Source organism: Vulpes vulpes, chromosome 2 (assembly GCF_048418805.1).
Source record: "Vulpes vulpes isolate BD-2025 chromosome 2, VulVul3, whole genome shotgun sequence".
Classification (NCBI taxonomy): Eukaryota; Metazoa; Chordata; class Mammalia; order Carnivora; family Canidae; genus Vulpes; species Vulpes vulpes.
Genome location: NC_132781.1, coordinates 154,160,707 through 154,182,002, shown reverse-complemented (window position 1 = coordinate 154,182,002; position 21,296 = coordinate 154,160,707). Strand labels below are relative to the sequence as shown.

Sequence of the window (21,296 nt, the reverse complement as noted above, 5' to 3'; positions counted from 1 at the left end):
ATAGAAATCAGGAAGATAATTTGAAACTTCATTTTTCAAATCAAAGTACCTAAGAGCGAGGGGGAATACTTTTTTATTGCCATGATACAACACATTACTTGATATACCTTAGAAGGCACGATTACTGGTAAGAGCTGACAGTATCAGTTCTACACTGTAAGGGGTCTGTGATCAAAATTTCCTTTTTTGTTTACCCACAGGACATTTTAGTTGCAACCTCTGAATCAGGAAATGTAACTATTTTTTTAATTTTTTATTTTATTTTATAAGATTTTCTTTGTTTATTCATGAGAAACAGAGAGAGAGAGAGAGAGAGAGAGAGAGGCAGAGACACAGGCAGAGGGAGAAGCAGGCTCCATGTAGGGAGCCCGACGTGGGACTCGATCCCGAGACTCCAGGATCACACCCTGAGATCATGACCTGAGCCAAAATCAGGACTCAGAGCCTTAACTGACTGAGCCACCCAGGTGCCTGTGGCTGCTATTTTTAATTGACCACTGGTCTTTTTTGGGAGATGAAGACACTTCTAATTCATTCAAAAGTACTTACTTGTCTCATCCCACACTTATGGTACTCGGTCTCCATATGTTTTCATTCCCCCTTCTCCACCATGCTCAATCCCATATTCTTTTCTGCACATTGTGCAGTATGCTCTGTTTGGATCATTTGTCTCCCTAATTCAGCTGTATGTGTCCTTCCATCTGTCATTAAAATAACAAAGCCATTTAGTCTTCTTTTTCATTATTGTCTGGGTCATGCTGGCGTTGGTGTTGTTCTCACTCTCATTTTCATTATTTCAATTCTTAGAAAACATGGTCACAACATTTACAAAGTTAAAAATTAAACTAGCACTATCTCCAAAGCACAAGAGTTACTTGGACTGTTAACACTCATGATTAGAATTTAAGTTGCTTTGAGAGAATGCTACAATAGATACATTATTGTGAAACCACAAATCATGGTGGCCAGTGTCAGTGGTCAACTGAAGGCAGATAATCATCCTATTCATTTGTCACTGAAAACAGTGTTGTCTTCCTTTTGGTGGTGGTGGTGGCGGCGGGGGAAGCATACTATGAGTTTTATATCTCCTGCCCTCCCCCAATCTATGGGACTCATTGCTAAAACCAGGATTTTTTATATCCAGGAAGGATTTCTTGGAATATAGGACTTTCAGGGACATTCCCGATCTCTTATTCTTGGTCACCAAAAACAAAGTTGATTACTCTCCCATTTCCATGAATGAGAACTTGTATTTTCAAATCTGCTATTTTGACATTAACAAACCATATTTAGCTAGACTTTCTGAGAAGTATAGTTTAAGGTAAATCAAACAAAAAACGGTTAGCCAGATCTTTCTGGCAATAGTTTGTTTTTGAAGGTTTTGTTTGGATAAATTTGTCTTATCTAGAACTTTGCATCATTTAGTATAGTTGTTCCAAAATTCCATTCTTTAGCTTCAAGAACAGTTCTGAGACTAGGTGACAAGTCAAGGTTGGCTTGACTTCCCAGAGTCAAGAGTTCCCAGAGTCCGCTGTCCTGGCTTTTGCTATTTCTATTCACTGTATGTAGAAAGAAAAACAAAACAAAACAAAACCAAGCACTCCTAATTCTACAACATATTCCAAAAAGGCTAAGAATGACAAATTAAGCATGTATTTTATTATAAAGGCTATATACAGGTGCTTACTTATGTTTATAAAATACCTGATAATCGTCCTTAACTCCAGTAAATGTTTTTTTAAAAGCGCGGAGACAAAAAAAAAAAAAAAAAAAAAAAAAAGTTAACAAAAAAGTTAAAGTTAACATGTTCCTCCCAGTCATTAGTTAACTTACTAAAAGCTGAAGGCAAGATTTGTTATAGGCTGCACAGAGCTAAATCGTTAACAAGCATTAAAATGGTTCTAAGAACTGCCTGCAGTAGATTCCCCCATCCTGAGCCATTTAACAGTCAAGATTACTCTTTAATCCTGAGGGGTTAAGGACAATGTCCATTTAAAAACAGGCTATGGATTGTATTGTCCGGTTTTGCATACTAATCAGCTAATATCCGCCCCCCCCCCCCCCAACCACAAAGCTACAGCTTTCAAGCTTTAGGGGAAATTAAAGAAATTAAACGACACAACCTTGGTTCCTAGCTTACTCATATACTGCAGCCTCACATATAAACACGGTGAGCCTCGCGCCCCTCTTCACGACAAATGACCTATGCAATCTTTAACGTGAGCAAAGCGGGGTCCTGGATCTCCTCCAGGTCCCGGGGCCGGTTCCGACTCCCGGGACGACGCCCGACTCGAGCCGCTGGAGCGGGAGGGACCGAGAGCTTCGGAGCCCCCGAGCCGGGCCACACGTCGATCCTGCAGGCAAGACTTCATGGCTTCCAGCTTTAGAAAAGGGTCACTTCCCCAAAACCCAGATCAGCTCCTCAACAGCGGCTCTCTCCTGGATGATGTTCTGCGAGCGGGGTATTTGGCCTCTTGGGACATTTTTGGAGGCCACAAGAGCGGGAGTGACCTCGGCATCCAGTGGGCAGAGGCCCGGATGCAGATAAACACCCCACAGTGCACCACAGGACAAGCCCCCGGAGGCAGAATTATCCGGCCCGGAACGTCAGCAGTGCCTTTCCCCCCAGGGGCAGAAGAGGCCACGTCCCAGGAGAGGGTAGGCGCGCCTGGACCGGGACTGCAGGGTCCCCCTGCAAGCTCACCCGGGACCGCCCCGCCCCCGAGTGGCCCCGCCCCTTCTGGAGGCGGGGCCACGGCGCGGGGGCGGGGCCAGGCGCTGAGAAAACAAACACTGCTTGCAAACTGAGAGCGGAGGGGCAGGGAGCCCAGAACCGCTTTTTGCGCCGCGCACTTTTCCTGCCACCCACGCCTGAGAGAACGGCGGCGCCGACCGCAGCCCTGGGAAGCTGACCACCTCCACGGACGGACGCAAAGGCCCGACAGACGGACGCCTGCCCTTCGGGAAGCTCAGGACGTAGGGTGACTTCTCGCAGACCCGCCCCACCACCCCCTTGGAAGGTGCACTCAGACTACTACTCCTGAGGCGCAAACGCGACCCGGGGCGCCGCGGGGAGCCCCAGCCGCGGTCCGGGGCGCGGGGGGCGTGGCTCCGTCCGGCCCCTCCCTCTCCCGCCCCGCTCCCTGGGCCCCGCCCCACGCATGCGCGGCCGGACGCCCGGGGGCGGCGCTGCTCCATCCGGGTACCCGGTGGTCGGTGGCTGTTTTGTTTTCTCCGCTAAAAACTAGGGGAAAGTCAGGCGTCCCCGCGCTGCGCGACACCGGGCTCGGGACCGACCGCACGAGCCGGGCTGGACGTAAGTGCGGCGCGGGAGCGGGGGCGGGGGGGCTGCCCGCCGGGCCGGCGCTGACAGGGTCGCTGTCCCCACCTCCGGGGAGGCTGCGGGCTCGCCTGTGTCGCCCTGGACCCTTCCGGCCGCTTCCTCCGGGACGGCCGCGTGCGGACTGTCGCCGGGCTGCCGGACAGCACCCCTCCCCGGGGTGTCCCGGGATCCCCGAAAATGACCGCGGTCCCCTCCTTGAGGGTAGGGAGAAACAGCACCCTCCCCCCTCCCGAGAGGGAGTGTCACCCTCAGGTCCAGGCGGCGGGGGGATGGCGGCGCCGGAACGAGTTCCCACGTCCTCGCAGCCGGAGTCCACGCGGGACCTGGAATCCCGGGTCGGGGGCGGGCTCTGCGCAGCGGGGGTGCCGGGCGCTAAACCAGGAAGCCTGGGCTCGGCGGGGCTGGGGGGGGCCGGGGGCGGGGCCGGGGGCGGGGCCGGGGGCGGGGCCGGGGGCGGGGCGGTGAGCCCAGGGGATCGCGCCCTGGGCTGCGGTAGTTCCCGGGGAGAATTGACGGGTGAATTTTCAAAACGGGGCTCGTCTTAAAACTGCTTATAATCACAGGTGTTCATGCTTAAAAGGGATGTTACGATTGGACTCAGTGCTCTTTTTTTAGGATATCGTGGTTTTGGGCAATCAGGATTGCTGACTACGAGACGGATTGAGTCTCTGTAGGAGTTGGGGTGTGTCTTGATAATTAGCAAGTTATACGTAATTCAGGCTTTTTTTCATACTTTGAAATAGAGATAGTCCGGATGTGTCTTAGGACAGGTCTGCATAGCTCAAGCTCGGAGGAATGTTTTATGTAATTTGTTAGGAAGGCTATGGTAATTTAGCTGGATTTTTTTCTTTCCCTTGGTCTGAATTAATATTAGGTTCAATTTTGTACTTTCTTTTGGCTGAAAGACATCTGTTAGAATCAGAGGTAAGATATTAAAATGAAAAGGATGTTCTTACCATAGAAATTATACCAGAAATCAGGGTTGGTTCTGGAAAAAAAAATAATAATGAAGTGCAAGGAGGTGATGTGAGTAGAAGACCTGCAGTGCACTGTTTAATTTCTCAATCTGAGTGTGAAGAAACACATGTTCTGTGATAAAATGTGTAAATTCCTAAGACAAATATTTTTTCTGCTGAGCGCATGTTTCAACCAAGAGCCAAAGTTTGCCTTTTGTCTCTCTACCATGCTAGTGCCCCTGGATTGTAAATGTTAAAATCACATAATAAATCAGTTTGGAATTAAAATTAATAACCATTATAAAATTTTTCCATATTTGGAGGCCCACTTTCCTTCGTATTTCTTAAATATACCAAAGCCATCTTTTAAATTAAAAAAAAATAAGCTAAATGAATCCAAATTTTGTTTTCCAAAGTTTTAATGTGGAAATTTATTAAAAATTAAAATATTCCAAAGAGGTATACATAACCAAAATAAAGTATTTCACTTTTGTTAAATTATTCCTGAACTGTTCATTATTTTCTAGGAACATAATTGAAGCAAGTGAATAGAAGTACTTTATTTAGTTGCTTTTTTGTTTGCTTTTTTTAAGTGACCTGAAAAAAATGTCTGGATTTCTAGAAGGCTTGCGATGCTCAGAATGCATTGATTGGGGGGAAAAGCGCAACACTATTGCCTCTGTTGCTGCTGGTGTTCTAGTAAGTGTCATTGATAATTTAGGTCTTCATTATTTTGGTGTTTGTTTTTATATATTTTGAATTCTGTATGATGTCTTAAAATATGTACTATTTTATCTCTGACAACTAAATTTATTTTAATAAATGTTGATGTTTTATTTACACAGGGGTTGAGTTACTCCATTTTAAATGTTGATATTATGGCTTGAAATTTGATTAGTAGAGTGATTGGTTTTCTTTCAATGCATGTTAAAAATAGTATATAAGACAATACGCTTTATACATTTTTTCATTAAATGGATAATACCTCTTTTTTGTGAGTACATTACCAGGAAGTGTTTAAGGAAGAAACAGGTCAAAACCAGTGGAGAGATATGATTGCATTTTTTCATAATCCATACTTAACTTTCTTCTTGATCTCATTAAAAAACAAGACAAAAGAAAAAAACCACAGAAAACTCATTAAAGTGTGTTGCCTAGAGGTAATTTATAGTATAAATTCCTTATTTACATTGCAAATATCTCAAGGCATCTGATACTTGTGTTTTATGCTCTTAGGTTATCATGTGTTCTAAATAGTGGATTTAAAATAAACAGACAGGGACGCCTGGGTGGCTCAGCGGTTGAGCACCTGCCTTTGGCCCAGGGCCTGATCCCAGGGTCCCAGGATCAAGTCCCACATGGGGCTCCCTGTGGGGAACCTCCTTCTCCATCTGCCTATGTCTCTGCCTCTCTCTCTCTCTGTCTCTCATGAGTAAATAAATACAATCTTTTAAAAATAAATAAAATAAACAGACAAAAATCTAAGTTTAGGGGCACCTGGCTGGCTCAGTCAGTAGACCATGCAACTCTTGATCTCTGGGCTGTAGATTCAAGTCCCATGATGGGTATAGAGATTACTTACAAAGAAAATCTTTAAGAAAAAAAATCTAAATTTAAATATCTTCTCTTTGCTTAGTCTCTGACATTTAAAATCTATGAAAAATATTTATCCTAAAGTAATGGCAAAATATAAAACTCTACCATAGAGGGATGCCACTGGCTCTGTTGGTAGAGCATGGGGCTCTCGATCTGGGTGGTGAGTTCAAGCCCCATGTTGGGTGTAGAGATTACTTACAAGTAAAATCTTTTTTTTTTTTTTTTTAAGATTTTATTTATTTATTCATGAGAGACACAGAGAGAGAGAAAGGCAGAGACACAAGCAGAGGGAGAAGCAGGCTCCATGCAGGGATCCTGGGACTCCAGGATCACGGCCTGAGCCAAAGGCAGAGGCTCAAACGCTGAGCCACCCGAACGTCCCAAAAGTAAAATCTTAAAAAGAAAAAACAAAACTGCCATAGGAATTCTGCACTTAAAAACAACCAAAAAAAAAAAAAAGCTTTAAATTTTAGTCTGTAAAGAAAATATCGGGGATCCCTGGGTGGCGCAGCGGTTTGGCGCCTGCCTTTGGCCCAGGGCGCAATCCTGGAGACCCGGGATCGAATCCCACGTCGGGCTCCCGGTGCGTGGAGCCTGCTTCTCCCTCTGCCTGTGTCTCTGCCTCTCTCTCTCTCTCTCTGTGTGACTATCATAAATAAATAAAAAATAAAAAAAAAAAAAAAGAAAATGTCTTTTTTTTTCTTTTTCTTTTTTTTTCTTTTCTTTTTTTGTGTGTGAAGAAAATATCTTGAATACATTGAGGTGAGGGTAAAAAAGAAAAAGGAAGAATACTCATTCTAGCTAGTAAAAATGTTATTAATAGAGTATGGCGCAGTCTGTAATCTGATAAAAATAATTTGATTAGCTTAAAGTAGTTATTTTAAAGAATTGCCGGAAGATGGCAATTCCCAGAGCTGACTGGGTCATGGTTGGGAATGGGAGTAGGGCAAAGGGGTTAGTTTTAAAGCATTCTAAGCTCCTTACCAGAATTTGGTTAATATCTTACTCTAAGTTTGTGGTCAGATAATATTTGTGCAGTTTTAGTGTTTTTTATTTATGTATTTGCCCTTGATAACATCCAGAGCCAAATTCAATTAAGATAAATTATAATTTGGTGTTTAAATTGAATTTAGCATCACACCTAAAACCATCTGTGGACTGCACTATAATTCATCAAGAGGAAAAGCAGAACTGCAGAGCCATTACTTATTTCACAACACCAAGAGAATAGCTAAAATTCTGTCAGCAATAAGTATTCCCCATATTTTTTTGAATAATTTTTTTTTTCATTTTCAGTGATAACCTCTTTCTGGAGGCTTATGTCAGCAACATGCCACTCCTGTCAGTCAGAATCTGAGTCACTTTTTTACCATTTTGCTGCCATGAGAAAATAAAACATACTTCTAGTTCGTAAAATAAGATGACAGACTTTATTACAACAATATAAAATAATGATTGAAGAGGCTCAGAAAAGAAGTTCATGTGGGGCACATGGGTGGCTTGGTGGTTGAGTATCTGCCTTCCACTTGGGTTATGATCCTGGGGTCTAGGATTGAGTTCCACATCCAGCTCCCTGCAGGGAGCCTGCTTCTCCCTCTGCCTATGTCTCTGCCTCTCTCTGTGTGTGTCTCATGAATAAATAAAATCTTAAAAAAAAAGTTCATATTAAATAGTAATTACTGGCAGACTTAAGGGTATCTAATATTTACTCAGATATTAAGCCATGTGCAAATTATATGCAAGAAACTGCTAGAACATTTAAGAAAATGTTGACATTCATTAGAAGGAATCTCTTCACTTAGATACCTTTTTAGTTACTGAGATAAGAAATTACTGTAATTTCTCACTAATGTTGCTTCTTTATATCTGTTTTAGTTTTTTACAGGCTGGTGGATTATCATAGATGCAGCTGTCATTTATCCCACTATGGAAGAGTTCAACCATTCATACCATGCCTGTGGTGTCATAGCAACCATAGCCTTCCTGATGTAAGCATCATTGTTTCATGACATTACTTACATAGATGGTCACAAAATAAAAATGTCCTCCATACACTTGAGTAGAGTTCGTAATTTTCAGTATCATCAGTGTATTGGACATGGTTTAAAAGTCAGGTTGCAGAGAAGGATTTATTAAGAAAAGCAACCGTTCTCTTTGCTAGTCTCCCTTCCAGCTCTCCTTTTATTGCTGATGTTTACAACTTTACTTTTTAGGTCAGAAACCATGTATTTTGTCTAAGTGTTTGTTTATTCATTTATCCAGCAAATATTCATTAGGCTTTTATATCCCAGGCTCTGCTCTAGGCACAGGAAATACAGTAGTGAATAAAACCGGGGAAAATCTGTGCACTTACGGAATTTATACTCAAATGTATAAATTTGACAGATAGTAAGCAAGGAGAAATAAATTATGTATATGGCATTCTAGATATCACGAAGTGTTACCAAGAAGGGGGAGAGGAGATGTCGGTGGGAGATACAGAAATTTTAAATAGAGTCATTGAAGGCCTCATGAAGAAGGCACTTTTTCTATAGTAAAGATTTGGGGAGATGAAGGAGTTCACCATAGGGATATGGAAAAGAAGATCATTCCAGACTTATGGAACAGCAAGGACAGAGGCTCCATGGCAAGGAGACCAGGATGGCTGGGGTAAAGGATCAAGGTCATAAAAGCCAGAGAAGACTGAGGGGACTAAAGGGACATGAGAATAAAATGTACCTCATAATTTTGCTCTTTTGCATGAGCAGATAGTGCTTTTGTTAAGAGCATTATTGGGCCAACTGGGGAACTTGACTGAGATCTGAAGAGTAGATTGTGATAATGAATCATTGTTAACTTCCCAATTTCGATGATTCTATTTAGTTCTGTGGAGCAGTCTTGTTTGTAGGAAATGCATACACATTTCTGGGGTTATGGGGCATTGGTTTGGCAACTTTCAAATGCTTCAGAAAAAAAATGATTTTAACTATACTTGACAATTTTTCTATAAGTTTGAGATTATATATAGAACTGGTAATGCCAGAGAACAAATAGAGATTATTCATTTCAGAATGTGCCTGATCGTGGAGACTGGCTGACAGGACAGGGTCATAGCTGTTTGACAGAGGGCTATAAAGTCTATTCACATGGCTCAGCAAGGAAAAACAGGAGCAAAGAACCACTAACCTAAGAACATCTGCATTTTTTAAAAAAATATGAAGCTTATTTTAAAACGTATTTACTAAAAAAAATAAATAAAATAAATAATAAATGAGAAACAAGGTAGACAGAAGCCTTGCCCTCATGAAGCTTCCATTCTAGTGGCAGACACACACATACACACACAATTGGAGATATATATATATACACACACACACACACACACATATATATACACACACATATATATAGTATATATAAAGTTTTATAAATTTTTAACTTAGTATATTGGGAACATTTCCCCATGATATTTAAGTTTTTGAAGGGATACTTCTAAAGAAAGCAAAGCTGTGTCAATTTAGAGTGGTACTCTATGCAAGTCAGCAAAAGACTTTCTGTTTTTAGAACAAATATCAAGGATTGAAAAACAAGATTTTACCCCCTTGAATCTCTTCAATTATGTCTTCAGAGCAAAGTTATTGTTTTGCTTGATATATAATTATTTCTCCAAAAATTGGACATTAGTACAGAATTATCACAATTCATTCCAAAGCCAATTTTAAGCAGTTTTTGGATTATCTAGGGACTTTCTGTTTTGTCATGCCATGCATATTACATGTTGAGTATGTCCAATATGTACAAATGGAAACCTAGGTAGGACCAAGCTAAAGATGGTTCCATCTCAGCAAGATTTTCACAAGTGTCAATTTTAACAAGTTTTAACAAGTGTCACATAATTTTGAAAAATTATCTGGTACCAAGCATCAGAATCACCTGAAGGACTTGTTAAAACTCAAATCTCTGGGCCCCACACCCAGAGTTTCTGCCTCAATGAGTCTAGAGCGGGGTGGGGGAATTTCCTTTCTGATCAGTTCCCAGGTGATGATTCTGCTGGTCTGGGAACAATCACCACTGCTTAGAGGCTATCAGGTCAGAGGGGCGTGGTTAAACTTCCATGAATCCATTTCTCAAGACTCGTGAGGCCTAACCTTCAATTTGAGGCGCTCTAGTTTCTTGTATCTGGTAATTTGATGTCATGGCTAGTTTTCTCTTGGAATCAAAGACCGTGATATCTTGGCTTTATTTTATTCATACAGGATTAATGCAGTATCAAATGGACAAGTCCGAGGTGATAGTTACAGTGAAGGTTGCCTGGGTCAAACAGGTAAATAGGTGTAAACAACATCTTACTCTACATCCTTAAAAGTAAGAATTACACGTAGAAGAGCCACCTATCTAACTCTTTCAGATCAGAGATAGGATGGAGGTATATCTAGAGCAGAGGTTATAGGTTTCAAGGCATATAAGATACAAGTCACATTTAATCAGAGTTGGCTGTAGAGTATAGTGTACACAGTTGTGAGTTTATAGCCCTGTGCAGTAATGTGTAGATATAAGTGTATGTGGTATACAGCAAAGGATGGTATGTAATAAAGAATACATGTGCAAAATCGACTTTATAGTACTTAAAGCTATACCATATAAATTATTTTCTTTTTGGCCAACTGTATTTGATTGGATTGGCATTTTGAAATAGTTTATAGAATCATAGTATTTTGTATGTGTTTTGAAATACAAAATAGAAAATTTACCATCTTAATCATTTTTTAAGTGTACTACAGTTCAGCAGTGTTAAAAACATTCACATTACTGTGTAACAACCTCCAGAACTCTTTTCATCTTACAAAATTGAATAAAATAATAGAATTTTGGAGCTTAGGGTCACCGAGTCCCTTCCTTCTCAGCTAGGGAAGTCCTGTCCCCTGGACTCCATTGCCTTATACCTGAGGTAGGCCAGATACAGGATGTGTGTGGCACAGCTTCCTGAGAGTCCAGCATACACAAAAATTGAAGGAGACATTGATTAAGCAATTTAAATGATAAACTTAAATCTGTAGCAAAAATAAATAGGAAAAATCGAGTGACTTTTAAACAGGAGAAACTTCAGCAGTCAGCTCTCATTGTATACTTCTAGACTCTTTGGTTCATTCTCTTTGTAGATGAACTTATGCAGAAGAGATACAGAAACACTAATTTGCCATAATCATAAACTATAAACAAATATACAAATGTTAGCAGTTAGTGTTGATAATAATAAGCCAGTAATAGCTAGGGCTAAGACTAGAATATGGCCATCACGTCTCTGACTAAAATTTGTTAGCTAGCCAAAGCCAGTTGTATTTAATACCACAGCTATGACTATCAGCTTATTATTTCATAAATATTATTTTGTTTTGCTTTTGAGATGAAATCAGAAATTAAAAATAGCATTCTATTTGTTTTGCTTTATTGAACAAGGCAGTGTTTTTATTAAAATGTATTTGTGCTAATTAAAGAAATTCATTTCCATTCTAGGCAGTCTAAGGACTACTTATTTTGTAGCAAATCTTCATAAATATTTTATAAATGTGATTTAAGATTTGTCCTCCTCTCTTAATATAATTTTAATGGAGCTTTCCTAAGTGCCAATCACAATAAGTGTGAATTTATTTCTCTACCTGACTTACCTAAAAGTGAAGTATGGTAGTGTGTTTAGATTCACATACCACTGAATATGAATTTTTTGTTAAGTATACCTGTGTTATTGCTTGGAAGTTCTCTTGGAGGAGTTTCCGTTTTGAAGTAAAATTTCTAAGAATATAAGGAGAATGAGCCTGTAAATATGTTGAAACATATTTTGTGAGATTTTTATAGAATGAAGAGTTTTTCTTAGTATACAATTTAAGGAAATTAATTATAGGCACTTAGAATATACAGACCAGCCAACAAGAAAAAGGCCAATGTCTGCACTGATGAAAGATACTCAACACATCTTCCATTCTTGTTTTAGACTTTAAATGGCAACTACACATTTTTTCTGTTTTGGTTTTTGCTTTCTTTTTTTGAAAACTTATTGGAACTGACTGCTGCTGTATGAGAAACAATTCTGGTAAAATGTTACTACTTCTTTTAAGGTGCTCGCATTTGGCTCTTCATTGGTTTCATGCTGGCCTTTGGATCTCTGATTGCATCCATGTGGATTCTCTTTGGAGGTTATGTTGCTAAAGGTGAGAGAAAAGAGTTTATATTTTACTTCAATGGAGTACTGAAGTTGTGCATTAAAGTTATTCTTGAATAAAGCTTTTTTTCAGATAGATGAGTCAGCTTACTAGCTACTAGCATTTATCCCTGGGAACTCCCTTCACCGTAGCAGTATTTTGTTTTGTTTGTTTGGTATGTTTTTACTATTCTTTTCTTCTGTGTTTTCTCTTCTAATCTAGAGCCTGGAAATCATGGGACATAGCTCCAAACCTTGCTTCTCTTTGGCTTCCAAAAATCTAAAAAGTAGATATATTATGTTCTCTAGCTATTTGGCAAGTTTTGACTTGGTGAATGATATCCATGCAAAGCTCTAGCATCCTAGAATTAAAGTTTATTGAGCTAAGCCTCCCTGGTACTATGACATCCTCGCCTTTCGGATAGAAAGTAAATTAACTCTTCATGTGTATCTACTATGTAAGGCCACTGTAAAGTCAAGCCTGCAGGAAAAGGCCTGCTCTTAGATCCCTGGTTGAAATTTCACCTTGAGGGACCCCAAGAAATACAAAAACCCCTTACTGTTCCAAGTAAAATTGACTATGCTTTGCTACAGTAAAAATATGGTATCTGTGTTTTGCACCTGGACCAGCAGGGATCTAATCTAGCCCATATTTTAGCCCTTTATTTCTTTGAAGAAAATGTAATTCTTGGATTAAAATCATAAGTTTCCTGAATGTTTATTAAGATCATGTAAGTCTTACAGACAGGAATGGTAGGCATTTTAAGTATGTATTGTTGTTGTTTATATAATTTATTCCTAAGACCATATAATTTTCTACTAAATATTATAAATAATACTACTAAAACCTATAATTTTCTACTAAAAATGTAGAAAAGAAAGAAACTATAATAATGTTCTGCTTTTAAATCTTTTGGTATATTTCCTTTGGTCTCTTTTATATTTTTGTGTTGTTGGAATCATAGTATAAATACAATTTTGAACCCAGGTTTTTGCGTTTTACATGATATCCTAAGTAGTTCTCTTGCTGCTACAAAATCTTTATCACCACCATATTTTAAAAACAAAAATATTACATTTTTATCATATGAATTCCATAGTAGTCATTCATTGTAGGATATTGAAAATATAAAAGAGCTCAAAAAAGAAAATAAAATTATTGATAATTCTCCTTTCCCAGAAGCAGCTATTAACACAGAGCCCCTTTTTGTAGAAATGTGTTTATCTCACAGAAGTTTTAGTTGTTTTCCTAAAGACTTTGGGACCAGGTTATGCTTTGAGAATTATTACAGGAGATCTGTAACTTGTGAATTGCCTTTCTGTACTATCTTTATGAGCCATTGTAGCAGTAACAGTTATCACTAATGTGGAATATTTAATCTGGCCTTGCAGTAGTGAAGCCTGTGCAAACCAGTTGTCATGGTAATCCGATTAATTTAAAACTATTCTGAGAAAAAGTTGATAATTCATTTGGTTATCATGCTTGAGTTTGTCAATTAATGAGTATTCATTGACAGCTCCAATGGTAGAAATTTGTGAGGATTTCAACTTCAGTCTGGGATAAATTGGAACAAAACGTTTCTCTGGCAGTCTTGCCCATCCTAGCTAATGGCTACTCTGTCCCTCCAAATGTTCAAGCCAAAAACTCTGGATAATTAAGTCCTGTAAAGATGATACTTTCTTTCTCTCATACCCTACATTCAGTCCATGAGCAAATCCTGTCGATTTTGCTGTGAAAATATATCCTGAATCCCACCACTTTTTTTTTTTCTTTGAGAGAGAGAGAGAGAGAAAGCATGCTTACCAGTGGAGGGTCAGGTTTGGGGAGGAAGAGCAGAGGGGCAAAGAGAATCTTAAGCAGGCTCCACACTCAGCACAGAACCTGATATGGGATTTGATCTTATGCCCCTGAGATCATGACCTGAACTGAAATCAAGAGTCAGATGCTTAAATGACTAAGTCACTCACCACTTTTTTTTTTTTTTTTTTAAGATTTTATTTATTTATTCATGAGAGATACAGAGAGAGAACTAGAGACATAGGCAGCGGGAGAAGCAGGCTCCCTGTAGGTAGCCTGATGTGGGACTCAGTCATAGGACCCCTGGATCATGACCTGAGCCAAAGGCAGACACCCAATCACTGAGCCACCTAACTGCCTCCACTCACTGCTTTTTTAAAATGTAGATTTTAAAGTAAGTGCTACATTTACTGTGGGGCTTGAGCTTACAACCCCGAGATCAAGAGTCACACTCTACTTACTGAACCAACCTGGTGCCCCCTGAATCCTACCACTTTCTACCATCTCCATTGCTTCTACCTTGGTTCAGTCTGTTAAGAGTCTCTTGTCTTATTTCCTGTAACAGCTTCCTCGCTGGTTTCTGTTTCTCCCCTTACCCACTCTAGTCTACTCCGTTGGGCAGCCAGGGGAATCCTATTAAAATATGTCAGTCAACTCATGTTACTTTTCTGCTCAGAACCCTCCAATGGCTTCTCATCTCCCTCAGAGTGAAGATCAAAGCCCTGACCATGACTAAAAGGTTCCATAAGATCTTCCCCACCCTCTTACCCCCTGCCCCTCATTCTTCTCTGATCTGTGTCCTGCTTTTCTGTTTCTCCCACATGGCCATTCCTCTAATGTGCCAGCATGCTCCCACCTCCAGGCTTGTTGCAAGCTTGCTGTTCTGCTACTTCTCCATGGTCCCTGCCCTTACTTCCTTCCTGTCCTTTTGCCACTGTCCGCTTCTCACGAGGTCTTCCCAGCCACTTGTAAAAAATGTCATCATTCACTGCACTTCCCTTAACTTTCCTTGATTTATTTTTTTCTCCTCATTTATTCTCTACATTATTTAGTTTCACGAAGATGAAGAAATTTTGCCTGTTTTATTTACTGCCATATTCTTGGCACATTTCAGTGCTGAACATTAATATGCACTCGCTAAATATTTGTTAAATGAAGGAAGGGAGCCATCACTTCCTAAACCAGTGCTGGACTCTGTCACATGCATTATGCCATTTAATACTCAAAACCACCATGGTTACCGGAAAATTCAATTATGTAAGACAGGAAAACTGTTGTTCATAGTGTATCAGAAACTAAGTGTTTTGAGACCATAAACCTCTAAATATTACAACTATTTTTACAGAGAAAGCCATCGTATACCCTGGAATTGCTGTATTTTTCCAAAATGCCTTCATCTTTTTTGGGTAAGTTTCTTTTGCATTCTTTACTCTATTTTTTCAAATTCTTTTTTATAATTGTTTTTCTTACATTATTTACTATATTTGATTGATTAATGTACCCTCTCCAGTGCCCCTCCCCCATGTTGTGTCATATAAAATACAAAGAATGAGACTTAGGAAGCTATTTTAATATATGGGTTGGTTGGTAACCAATCTTGGGAACATATTCTGAGTTTCTTAAACTGTCACCACCTTCCGTTTCATGAAGAACTGTGATCTCTGTAGATTAGTTACTGATACTAATTATTCATCTTAAATCTTTATCTCTAACAGTTGCTTCTAGTGAAAGCCTGCTTAAAACCTTTTCTCTTGAAAGTTTTGTGTTTTTTTTTTTTAAGATTTTATTTATTTATTCATGAGAAACACACAAAGAGAGAGGCAGCGACACAGGCAGAGGGAGAAGCAGGCTCCGTGCAGGGAGCCCGACACGGGACTCGATCCCGGGTCTCCAGGATCACGCCCTGGGCAGAAGGCGGCACCAAACCACTGAGCCACCTGGGCTGCCAGAAAGTTTTGTTTCTGAGTGCATTTTATAGTTCTTTCTATCCTTGGTGTCATTAGAACTTATGCATGAGATCTGAGGTGTGGAGGAGAAGCCCTAACATTTTTTATCCTTCTGATTCAATGACAAATTAAAGGATTGCGAAAACCCCTAAATACCTTAGTACTTTTATCAGTAATCTTCCCTAATGTTCATTCTTTCCTGTACCTAACGGCCTACCTTTGTCCCCTTCTCTTAGCCTTCCACCATTGCCACCCTCCCCCTCCCCCACAAATCTTCTCTTTATCCTCTGCATTAAGGATTTTTTTTCTTTCAGAATTTATTTATTTATTTATTTATTTATTTATTTATTTATTTATTTATTTATTTATTTATTTAAAGAAAGCAGGTAATGAGCAGAGAGAGAGAGAATCTCAAGCAGATTCCACCCTGAGGTCAAAGTCCGATTTGGGCCTTGATCCCAGGACTCTGAGATCCTGACCTGAGCTGAAACCAAGAGTGGACGCTTAACTGACTGAGCCACTTTGGTGCCCCGGCGTCAGGGATTTTTAACCATTATACCACGGGTAGGGTTCTGAAGATGGGGAAGCACCAGACATTTCTGTATGCAACACACTGGTGTACCTGCTTGTTTCTGGGAAGAGAATCTATGGCTTTCATGATTTTCAAAGAAGTCCTTAATCCAGAAAAGGTTTAAGAAAACTGCTCTATATTCTAGGACAGTCTATTATAGGGCTTCTCCTTCTCTTTCCCTTCCTACTGACCCCTAAACGTGAAATCGAAGGCCTATATCTACTTGAGCCACTCATAAAATGCTAATAGTTACCCTTTAATAACATTCAGCAGTGGTACTCAAACTTATTCCTTCACTGGGAATTCTCACAGTTTTATAAAATCAGTTTGGAAATAAGACAGATTTGGGGATCCCTGGGTGGCTCAGTAGTTTAGCATCTGTCTTTCGCCCAGGGTGTGATTCTGGAGTTCCAGGATCAAGTCCCGCGTCGGGCGCCCTGCGTGGAGCCTGCTTCTCCCTCTGCCTGTGTGTCTGCCTCTATCTCTCTCTCATGAATAAATAAAATCTTAAAAAAAAAAAAAGAAAGATGTGAACTTAGATGTGCACAGTGTCTTTGGGTCATTCTGTGTGACCTGAAACTAATGGAGAAAATCCAGAATTTAAACAACAAAGAGTGAAGCCACTCATATTATGCAGAAAATAATAATGACCTAAGTTTACTGAGCAGTTATTACGTGCAAGTGTTTTACCTGTATGTTCTCAGCTAACCCCTGACACGACCCTGAAGGCGGCCCCATCATCAGCCCCATATTAGATGTGGGAAACCAAGCATTGGAAAAACTAGGCTCAGACTGAGGCCACGTTTCAGGCTTCAGAGTTGAGGGTGATGCCATTCAAGGTTTGGGGGGAATTCAGTTGATGTTTTCTCCTTTTGTTGTCCTCAGCCAGTTGTTCGGTATGAGTTTTGACTCCCCCTCCCTCTCCTTTATCGAGAGGATGACACTGAACTTCCAAATACAGCAGTAGTAAACCTCATTCCTCAGCTTATGAAGTACAATTCGAGTCCATCTGTGATTTTGTAGGGTAGTGTAGCATGTTCATGAGGAGGACAGCGTGGATGTGTAGGGTTTCCTTTCCTTCCGAGCTGCAGTACTGAGGCTTGGGCATGTGCACAGAGGGCCCCCAAGCATCCGAAGCTCACTGTTCTTGTGTCTCCACAGAGTTGGAGGTACATGGCGAATGCAGGGCCGCACAGCTTCAGTCAAGGGAAGGCAGCATGAGGGTGTGCGGATGGAGTTGTGGGGAGAGGCACATAGCAGCCTTCTTTATCATTGTTTACCCTGGCCGAGAGGAGAGGAAGGGTAAAGCAGATTCCACCTTGAGATGCTTCTATCACAGCAGGGGGGACAGAGGATTGAGGGGCGGGGAAATTGTCTCTGTCCCAGGGAAGGGAGAGACAGGTGAGCTCGCATAGCAGTTTGCATAGCAGTTTGCATAGGTCATAAAACCTTGGAAACCCGATCATTGACTTCTCTAAAATTAGATATGATAAATTCCTTTTATGTGGAACAAGTTTGGTTAGTTTCTCATTTGGTACTCTTGTCCCTATTAAGACTAAAACCTAGGTTTTTTGAAAATACTATAAGCAAATTGAAACTAATAAACATTGTTACTAGAATAGTTGTACCAGATTGCCAACCATTCTGACTTGTAACAGAACAATACTCAGCAACAGCTGAAAAATTACTGTTTCAGAAATCAGACACAGGGGATCCCTGGGTGGCGCAGCGGTTTGGCGCCTGCCTTTGGCCCAGGGCGCGATCCTGGAGACCCGGGATCGAATCCCACATCAGGCTCCCGGTGCATGGAGCCTGCTTCTCCCTCCGCCTGTGTCTCTGCCTCTCTCTCTCTGTGACTATCATAAATTAAAAAAAAAAAAATTCAAAAAAAATTTTTCAAAAAAAAAAAAAAGAAATCAGACACAGATGTCAGTAACACAGGTGACCATCTGACAGTGTAGGAGGGACTGGCTTTTGCCCAAGAAACCCTTCAGATTACGATTTACATCTGTTGATGAGTATTCTGAAATAGGTCTCATCCAAGCTATCTGGAGGTAGAGGCCTGATAGTAACTGGATGATTAGAGATCAATTCACCTTTTGGAGCTTTATAAAATCCTTTTAAAAAAAAGAAATTAACCGACTTGCAAGAGAGGGTACAATTTCCTGGTTGCATTTTTGTCTTCACCAAAAGACACTCCAGTGTTTATCTTTAGAAAGGCTTAGGAGAGCCGTGTTAAATTCATCATTACAATTGCAGGCTTAAACCTGAGTAGACACTGGTCCTCAGAGAACAGACGAGAAGACAAATGAAAACCACCCTGTGCCCTGATGTCTACCGCCATCCTCAGTTTCTCCCTCACACTTGCCCCCTACATCTGAGCCTCTGAAGGGTCTCAAACTTGTCCTCTTTTTGTCCATTTCTATTGTTCAGTCACCAGCATCCCATCCTAAGCAGTTCACATCCTGGATTGGTTCCTCCCTTGGATACAGTTTTCCTGTGTCACCTTGTTTTCTAAAACATGGCTCTAATTCTGTCATTTCCCCATCTTAAATTTTTTCAAAACTTGGAGCTGTCTACGGAAGAGCTCAACACTAGTGGCCATCCAGTCAAGTTCTGTCCACGGTTTTGTTTTATTTTATCTTATACAGTACTTTCTGTCTTATGGAGCCAAATTTTAAAACTCAATGTGACAATCCTGAACCTTGCATAGCAACAGTCAGCTGGATGAATAGTTAAGCCTTTTAAATAGGGGTACATCTCTGCATAACCCCATATCACAAAGCCTAGAACTGAGTATCATTTGCCCCCTGCAGTAGAACATACAGGCTGGCACCCGCCCTCTTGACTCATTTAAGGCATGGAAGGCCCCTGTGGGCAATTAGCTGCCCTGCGCAGTCGGCTTACCAAATCCTGGCCATCTCCATTCCCTATCTTCCTTGTCTCTTAGGCTATAATCTAGCCATATTGGACTCCTCCCTGTAATACTGCATGTTAGATATCTTTATGTGTACCTATAGCTCTAGACCTAGACATAGACTGGTATCTCCTTGTGCATATAATTGCCCTCTTGCCCCTCTATATTTTTTTTAAGATTTTATTTATTTATTTGAGAGAGAGACAGAGCTAGTGAGAGAGCATGAGCAGGGAGGAGAGGGAGAAGCAGGTTCCCCACTGCACAGGGAGCCCGAATTGGGGCTCGATCCCAGGGCCCCAGGATCACGACCTGAGCTGAAGGCAGACAGACACTCAACTGACTGAGCCACCCAGGCGCCCTGCCTTCTTGCCTCTTTTAAGTCGAAACCTAGAGGACAGCTGTAGACAGTTCCCCACCTAAACCCTGGATTGTAAGTTCTGTGTGGGCATATTCCTGACACAGTCTCTAGGGCTTTTCCTGAGGCCCCACGGTCTTTATTCCTCTTTGTTTTTTGATAAACCATTTCCTTTCCCTAAAACCTCTTCTTTCATCACACTAGCTCCTGTTCCTACCAATCTCCCATTGAAACTCCTACTTATTCTTCAAAGCCCATTTCATATATTTCCACCTCTGGAACTTCTTCCCTAACACATCCAGGCAGAATAAATTCTATATGTTTCTGTGCTCTCGACATTTGGTATATATACCTCTTCCCCACCTTTCACAGCCACCCCTCCTCCCTGCCATTACCACATTGTGTCACCAAGAATGTGAAATGTGAGCAACTTGAGGCCAGAGACACTCTATCTTCTGTATTTTTATAACTCAAGCATCTAGCACATTATATTCAAAAAAGGTTTGTTGAATGAATATGATAAAATCAGACATACATTGGTTACATACTAAACATCAGTTAACTTTTCAAGAGTGGCATATGTCTCCAGTATGCAGAAGTTAAGGACATGGAAAGCATCTAACCAGTTTCTACGTTCCATGGTTTCTTTTCATACAACTCATCAATTCTTTGTTGCTAACTTCCCACCATTCTCCCAATCTCACATACTCCTTTTCCTCCCCAAACGCAACTAGATGTGATGTTTTTCTTATTTTGTTTGCAGAGGACTGGTTTTTAAGTTTGGCCGCACTGAAGACTTATGGCAGTGAAAACACCTGATTTACTTCTGCACAACAACCCTGCGTGGGTTTTTACTGCTCGCTCCCAATTTTTTGTAATGCCATTTTCTAAACTCATTTTTGAGTGTAGTCTCAGCTTCAGTTTGTGTAATACTAAAATCATGAGAATTTCCTATGTAAACAACAACAAAAATCTGTTGTGTGCATCGGATTAACTTATAAAATGTTGAAAATATGCCACATGAGTAATTTGTATTAAGTTTTATCATGGTGTAATTTGTAAAAATAAATTACAAAAAATATTATGGATGCATCTTATACAAGCATTTGTCATATCCAAGGTCCAAAACTATAATTAAAGTGCTCTGAAGATTTAATGTGTCTGTTTAAATGTGGCCTTTTCTGTGTCAAATGTTAAATGAAATATAAACACCTTCTATAATATAAAATATAAACACCTTTTATAAATCTGTGCAGTGGCCAGAATTCTTTCTCGCTGTACTTTGAGTTTCATTTATACAGTTTTGCCAAAAATTCTGCAAACATTTCATTGTTAAGTAGCCATCGAGGGTCTCCCAAGGAGTAAGTGACCGACCGTGTCAGAAGAGAGAAACTCTTGATTCAGCCACCAGGCTGCTCAATGGTGTCCCTCTGGTGCCACTCATGGGAGGCTGGGGAGTGACAATCACTCAGCCATGACCCATGGTCCTGGTGGGATGCTGACAGCCACTCTACATCCACCATGGAAGGAAAGAAGAAGAGGATAGAGGCTTGATACTAGGCTTTATTTACTAAAGTGACAGATTTTTTTGTTGGTGTGACAATAAATTGGATCCTAAGTTTCACTGTATCTCTGTATT

General features: G+C 40.6%; 1 protein-coding gene across 5 annotated transcripts; it reads left to right on the top strand.

Annotated features, from left to right (window-relative positions):
• The first annotated feature begins 2,762 nt into the window (after positions 1 to 2,762).
• Positions 2,763 to 20,813, top strand: TMEM50A (transmembrane protein 50A). 5 transcript variants are annotated; one of them, XM_072750709.1, is made up of 8 exons: positions 2,785 to 3,020; positions 4,249 to 4,267; positions 4,893 to 4,998; positions 7,771 to 7,883; positions 10,131 to 10,198; positions 11,988 to 12,080; positions 15,214 to 15,274; positions 20,421 to 20,813. In XM_072750709.1, the coding sequence occupies exons 3-8, from the start codon at positions 4,906 to 4,908 to the stop codon at positions 20,464 to 20,466; spliced, it is 474 nt and encodes a 157-aa protein (XP_072606810.1). In that variant the 5' UTR covers positions 2,785 to 3,020; positions 4,249 to 4,267; positions 4,893 to 4,905; the 3' UTR covers positions 20,467 to 20,813. The 5 variants fall into 5 exon arrangements, with proteins under 5 accessions (XP_025868269.1, XP_072606810.1, XP_025868266.1 ...); XM_072750710.1 differs by lacking the exon at positions 2,785 to 3,020 and adding an exon at positions 3,170 to 3,316; XM_026012484.2 differs by lacking the exon at positions 4,249 to 4,267 and having other exon boundaries at positions 2,763 to 3,020.
• Positions 20,814 to 21,296: the final 483 nt, after the last annotated feature.